Raw genomic sequence first — 6,599 nt, 5'->3', positions numbered from 1 at the left:
GTTTAAATTAAGTTTTAAATGTACCTTAAAGGAACGTAGAAACCGATCTACTGTAGATCTTCATGCAGGTGTAGATTGAAGATCAGACTTCATAGACATCTATAGTTGGGTATATCCAGCTGTGAATAGCTAAACCTGTAAACAGCCTGCCTTTTCTTCAGTGAAAGGCTCCAGAAACTCTTACATCTCCCTGCCCACAGCAATCATATCCTGTCAGCTGCACATTAAAACTCCAGCTGGTTCAGCCAGGGTCTAGGGAAAGTGTATCCACAGATAGCAGTCAGCCATGAAATCAGGAGCCGGGGCTACTGCAGTGATTCACGTGGGCAGTCTGGAGAGTTGGAGGGCAGGGCAACCTGTCTGCTCCACCACCACAGTGTTGAACTGTAACACAATCTGATCTGCTCTTGAGCACAAATCCAGTAACCAATTGCACACTGCATCAGTGCACAACCTTCTTGTGCTTATACGCCATACTGTAGCTCGATTTGGTTTAGGCATGTGCTGCCTGCCTGTGATAATAGGATAGGACTGGAGTAAGGGAGTATTGAGCAAAGCTGAAGATTAGCTTGGAGTTGACATGCAAAACATTTGCATACTGGAGTTCAGCAGCTTTCCAAACCCTACAGGTTTGCAGCAGAAAAACGTATTTACAGCTGCAGAGATTAGCTTTGGGCAATCCCCTTGGCTGCAATCCGTGGCAGGAATTCAAATATAATTACTTACAAACTCTAACTGAGCTCTTCTTAAAGCAGTTCTGGTCTCCGTACCCTATAGAAGCATGTGAATGATTATTGAGTCTCTTGACGCTTGCTGTGCTGTCCTGCTAATACAAAGTGTTCCTTTATCTGCTTTTGTTCCTTGGCTGCTGTCAGGTATATATTCCTTTTTGATAAAGTGGTGATAGTCTGCAAGCGGAGAGGGTACAGCTATGAGCTGAAGGAGATCATCGAACTGCAGTGCTATAAAATGACAGACGACCCCATGCACAACAGGGATGTTAAAAAGGTACCAGAGCTTATGGAGAATAACTCTTTCATTACTTCTGAATTGAGGGACCCTGAGAAATGAGGGACCTGCCTCATGACTCTCAGATAAGGTTCATGAGGTGCTAAATCGTCTTTGTTGTATGCAAATGCATTGAGGTAGCAGCCTGGTGTACATTGTCCCGGTTCCAATGTGTGATTTATAAATGAAAGTATTCCAGCATCCCGTTTAAATTAATAGGTGGATATACTGTAGAAGGGACTTGACCGGACATGCATGGAAGTCTTTGGGGACCCTTGTGGTGAAAGACTGAAACGCATTCGTTTAACCCTCTTATGCGTTAGCCCCTGAGTTGTATGATTTGATATGCATGAACTGCAATGTAACATGATGTGCAACCAACATTATGTTTTATTTAAAATAAATACAAATAAATAAAACATATGCATGGACTTATTCTGCTTGCAGAGTTAAGTCTTTTTTTCTATGTATGTTAAACTAACAATATTTTGTGGTACATTTTTTTTTTTTCCAATGCTTACTAGTCAAGTGGAAAAATGGTAAGCTGTTTAAAAGCATTTGATGTTGTGAAAAATTGACCCAATGATTGACCCTCAAAGTACGGTGATAAATATGGAGTATAGAAAACAATCAGGGAATAACCACCCTCTGAATATACTGTATCCCATAACCCTTTCCACAGAAAAACAGCGCTCTCTCTATTTAGCTCTTTGACTTGCACATCAGAAAAACATAAGATACAAAGAACAGTGAATTAGTGAACGACTCTTATACAGCAGAAATATCAGACTGTTACAAGTTGCTGTCAACATGGACTGGCAGGGAATGAACTAAATGAGTGATAGACTTGTTTCTGGCCCCTTTTCCTATTCCCTTGTCCAGTGGTCGTACGGGTTCTATCTGATCCACCTCCAAGGGAAACAAGGCTTCCAGTTCTTCTGTAAAGCTGAGGACACGAAGAGGAAGTGGATGGAGCAGTTTGAAATGGCCATGTGAGTACCTGAGAAGCCACACCTGAACACTAGTGTAGGTCCCCTTGTTTTAGTGCCCACAGACATGATGCTGTCATTGTTTTTGCTGTCCTTCAGGTCAAACATTAAGCCAGAGAGAGCCAGTGCCAACCACCACAACTTCCAGATGCACACGTTTGAGAAGACGACCAACTGCAGGGCTTGCAAGATGCTGTTAAGGTGAGGGATTGCAGTCAGGTATTTAGAGCAAGTAAAAATTCACCTTTTTTAATTGTGTTAAGGTAAAAATAACTTTAGACATTTTTGTTGGCTAGCATCTATTATATTTATAATAGACGTGTTGCTGGCTAATTTGTTAAATATTGCAGTTGGAAAGTCATACTAAAGACCATTTAAATGACTTTGCTTTTAACAGGGCACATATGCGCTAAGTAATAATACATCTTGAATAATCCATGCTGTTTGTTTCTCCTTACAGAGGGATTTTCTATCAGGGTTATTATTGTTCAAAATGTGGAACCGGAGCTCACAAAGAATGCTTGGAGGTGATAACGATATGCAAAATAAGTAAGTGAAACTCAAACCCAATATTCCCAATACCCTCCAAAATACTTCAATATGTATAATTTAGAACAATTTAGTACATTTTTAGAACAAATATGGCTATACAACTTCTAATTATCCATTTTTTTTTATTTTTTTTTTAAGATTCCCCTGATTCGGTAAGTTTATGTTTTTGTATGTTTCTTTCGACAGTGAAAGTGTGCACTGAATACATACAAACAGGTTTTGAACTGCAGCATGAAATGTGATGGAGATATTTTTGTAGTGAAGAAAGCAGATCAGTTGTATACAGTATTCTTTAGAACAGGCAACACTGAATATGTGTATGTTATTGTTATTGTTTTTTTTTTTTATATTAAGTTTAAAAAAATGTTAATAATTCCTTTTTTTTTTATCACAGGAGCCTGGACCCCAGGCATCAGGTGTGTCTCATGTTCTTAGTTCTGCAGACTTACAGATTAATGACAGAGATCTGGTATTTTCTTTACATGAACAGCTGTGGCCAAGTTTTGCATCACCTAGAATTTTAGGATTGAGATATAATAAAAATAATTAAATAAATATATAATAATAAAAAAACACAATTTAGATGTAATCGGCAAGATGCAGAATTTGTTCATTCTATAGGGTGATGCAAGACTTTCGACCCTAGCTGTACAGTAGAATAAATCATTACGTTTAAGGCATTTATTATGCTTATTTTTTTGTTTTTGTAAAAAAAACCATGGGTAAGTCAGACATTACATAAATAGCTCAATATAGATGTAACCTTTTTATATTTAATGAATCTCCCAGGTCCTAAGATGGTAGCAGTTCGTAATTACCATGGAGCCCCGGCTCCACCAGGAAAGCCAGTGCTGTCGTTCCAGATGGGGGATGTGATCGAGCTGCTGAAGGGAGACCCTGATTCCTCGTGGTGGGAGGTGAGTCTAACGCACACGCCAGCTCAAAGAGCACACCGCATCATATTTAAAATAACAGTTACATTTGTGAAAACAATATCCCCAGTGTAGACCATTTCCACTTCTGTCATTGTCATGGTCAGGAAACCTTAAAGATACTTTTGGGTATGACTTGTCTTATGACTTACAGTATCGATGATTTCATTTATCTTGGATTTTTTTTTCTTCTCTTTAAGCAAGTGTCATTTTTATCCAAAGTTGTTCATGTTTCATATTTGCCCCAATTTATATTTGTATTCCTTCACATCAGAATTGTAAACAACCAAAAAGTAGACATGAGCTAGACCTCCTTCTGTTTCTCACTTAAATGTTTCCGGAAAGCAGACAACAGTCATCCCTTCAGTATTTTAGTTCTAATTGCCCAGTTGGGTAGTGTTTATTTTTCTGTAGCCAGCAGTTTGTTTAGTGGACTGAGCTAGAGAGCTTAACTCACAGAGGGAAAACACATGTCAGAGCCGGGAGTGTGACCCAGTCTTGTGTAAATGTGTGTGTTGCAGGGAAAGTTCGTGTTAACCCAGAAAACCGGCTATTTCCCCAGTTCCTGTGTAAAGCCCTGTCTAGACCCAAAGGTAAGTCAGACAGTAAGTGTTTGAAGAAGATACTAACATCACTGCTGTGTGGTTAGCATATGACTTGTATCGGTGGAGGTTTGGTCTCAAGCCCTAAAACCATCAGACTAGATGAAGAATTGAGCCCCCTGATTCTGGCTGGTTGCCTGGTAACCACTCCCCAGAGTAGTTAAGTCTTGATTAAACAGAAAAGAAAAAAGCAGTGTGGTCTCACAGCCTTTCTACTGGCCAAAAAACTCAACAGTATGCGCATTGGTGGAGGTTAAAAACATGTAGTCTGTGGTTCCCGTGTGGCGCAACTAGTAAAGGCACTCCATGTGGACGGGAGTTCCCAGGTGGTGGCGCACAATTGGCTGAGCGCCGTCCGGGAGGGGGGGTTTAGGTCGGCCAGGGTGTCCTCGGCTCACCGTGCACCAGCAACTCCTGTAGTCTGACCGGGCACCTGCGGGCTTGCCTGTAAGCTGCCTGGAGCTGTGCTGTCCTCCGATGCTGTTGCTTTGAGGTGGCTGCACAGTGAGTCTGCAGTGTGAAAAGAAGCGGTCGGCTGACGGCACACGCTTCGGAGGACATCGTATGTTCATCTTTTCTGCTCCCGAGTCAGCGTAGGGGTGGAAGCGGTGAGCCGAGCTTAAATAATAATTGGATATTATAAATTGGGAGATAATAATAAAAAATAATTGGCAACTACTAAATTAAAAAAAAAATAAATAAACAAATTTAAAAAACATGTAATCTATGGCTAACATACAGTAATGCAATTAATGTTATGCTCAAGACTCATACTTAATATACCTCACAGAATGCAGCTTGCTTATACTTTTGGTTACTTATTCTTTCTCTGGCCCTTGCTTTCCAGCCCTCATCACCTTTTTCTAATAAGCAGCCGTCCCGAGAACACGATTACTATGTCTATCCATGGTAAGTGCTGCATTGATCAATCTTGTCATTTCACATTTTAAACCTGGAAATGCATGGACCGGTATTGGAGACCCCTGCCTGAGGGAGGGAGCAGGTTACTGAGTACTGCTTCTGTGCCTTACAGGTTTGCAGGCAACATGGAGAGACAACAGGCAGACAACTTCCTCAAGTCCCACACAAGTGGAACATACCTAATCAGAGAGAGGACAGCAGAGGCAGAGCGCTTCGCCATCAGTATCAAGTAAGAAGCAACTCACATTTTATTGAGATTTATAGTACCTATTATTCCACAGTGTGAACTCCACAGAATGTAGCCAGCATGATTTTAATGAATGAGACAGTCTGCTCGTGACAGTCTTGAGATACTCCGACTCTAATTATCCTTTTCTCTATAATAGGTTTAATGATGAAGTTAAACATATAAAAGTTGTAGAAAAGGACAATTGGATCCACATTACAGAAGCCAAAAAGTTTGAAAGCCTGTTGGTAAGAAGATACTTGTCTTCACAGAATAAACACGTTTGTTTTTAAAAAAATTTAAAATTTGTTTATAAAACTTTATTTCCCCCTCATAGGAATTAGTTGAGTACTACCAAATTCATTCACTGAAGGAGAGCTTCAAGCTATTAGATACAACGTTACGGTACCCATATAAATCCAGAGAGCGGTCTACCTCCAGAGCCAACACACGCTCCCCAGGTAAGGCTTTCATTTCTGGGTGTTTTCTCTCTCACTCCTGTAATCCTGTTTGGACATTCTGCCATGACAAGCTTGTTTAGCTGACCAAACCTTTGTAGAACTGCAAGAGTGAGTTCAATCATAGGTCATCAAGACCAGCATCCATAGAGAAGTTCCAAGGACTCCCCAGTGTAGTGAACCCATTGCATTGTTCAGTAGTCATGGCATCGACTACAGATTTCTCACCGGCTCGTGTGCTCTGATCATGCGGTGCCCTGTGGTGGTAGGAGCAAAGCTGCAGTGTCCTCTGGGTAGCCTGTGGCCAATATCTGCTTGTGATCAGCTTTCTGACACAAGCACTGGGTTTGTTTGTTTATTTAATTTACCTTCCAGGGATGTCCTTCTGCCCCGTTTCACTGGGAGTAGGAAAGTGTGGGCTTTGAATAAAATGTACCAGGGCAGAAAGAATTGAGACGGGGTGGAATTGATCTGACCTAATTTTGAATTATAAGTTACGACATCCTTGCCTAAACCCAACTGACACACATTCATCTATTTCCCTGAAAAAACAAATCCCATACATCCAGTCACGCCTTTACATAGTGACAATTCTGATAGTTTTCATACCACAATTACAATGTTCTGGGGGTTGCTTTAAGCTGTCAAAAATGCTGCCTTAATATAATTGCACAAACTTCCAGTTTATACTGCTCTTTTTTCCCCCCCCCCCCCCCCCTCTCTCGCTCTTTTTTTATTCAACTTTGCAGCTTCCTCTGCTTCCTACAACTTTTCTTTTCTCAGTCCTCAGGGCCTCAACTTCTCTTCTCAGACCTCTACTCCCTTCTGGTCAGGTACTTCTGTCTTTCCCCCTATCTTTTACTCTCTCCTGTCACAACAGATGAATGCTCTTTGTAGATTGTATTACTACT

At 40.9% G+C, this 6,599-nt stretch overlaps 2 protein-coding genes across 5 annotated transcripts in view; one reads left to right on the top strand and one right to left on the bottom strand.

Moving 5' to 3' along the window:
- Positions 1-779: 779 nt before the first annotated feature.
- LOC121309756 (guanine nucleotide exchange factor VAV2-like) overlaps positions 780-6,599 on the top strand; it is a 6,282-nt gene continuing 462 nt past the window's right edge. Inside the window, exons 1-14 of one of the 4 annotated variants that reach the window (XM_041242923.1) lie at positions 780-1,008; positions 1,533-1,547; positions 1,891-2,000; positions 2,097-2,198; positions 2,458-2,546; positions 2,688-2,701; positions 2,944-2,965; positions 3,339-3,466; positions 4,003-4,074; positions 4,931-4,992; positions 5,117-5,233; positions 5,391-5,478; positions 5,568-5,691; positions 6,438-6,521. In XM_041242923.1, coding sequence (XP_041098857.1) covers positions 970-1,008; positions 1,533-1,547; positions 1,891-2,000; positions 2,097-2,198; positions 2,458-2,546; positions 2,688-2,701; positions 2,944-2,965; positions 3,339-3,466; positions 4,003-4,074; positions 4,931-4,992; positions 5,117-5,233; positions 5,391-5,478; positions 5,568-5,691; positions 6,438-6,521 — 1,066 coding nt within the window. In that variant the 5' untranslated portion in view covers positions 780-969. The remainder of the gene's footprint in view (positions 1,009-1,532; positions 1,548-1,890; positions 2,001-2,096; positions 2,199-2,457; positions 2,547-2,687; positions 2,702-2,943; positions 2,966-3,338; positions 3,467-4,002; positions 4,075-4,930; positions 4,993-5,116; positions 5,234-5,390; positions 5,479-5,567; positions 5,692-6,437; positions 6,522-6,599) is intronic. The other 3 variants (XM_041242926.1, XM_041242924.1, XM_041242925.1) reach the window with 3 other exon arrangements.
- Positions 4,664-6,599, bottom strand: part of ccdc180 (coiled-coil domain containing 180) — a 25,011-nt gene continuing 23,075 nt past the window's right edge. Inside the window, exon 40 of the mRNA XM_041242917.1 lies at positions 4,664-4,701. The gene's annotated coding sequence lies outside the window, so the exon portion shown is untranslated. The remainder of the gene's footprint in view (positions 4,702-6,599) is intronic.

This window comes from Polyodon spathula, unplaced genomic scaffold (genome assembly GCF_017654505.1).
Source record: "Polyodon spathula isolate WHYD16114869_AA unplaced genomic scaffold, ASM1765450v1 scaffolds_1438, whole genome shotgun sequence".
NCBI lineage: Eukaryota > Metazoa > Chordata > Actinopteri > Acipenseriformes > Polyodontidae > Polyodon > Polyodon spathula.
Note: the sequence above shows the minus strand (reverse complement) of the source record. Positions and strands in the feature narration are given on the sequence as shown.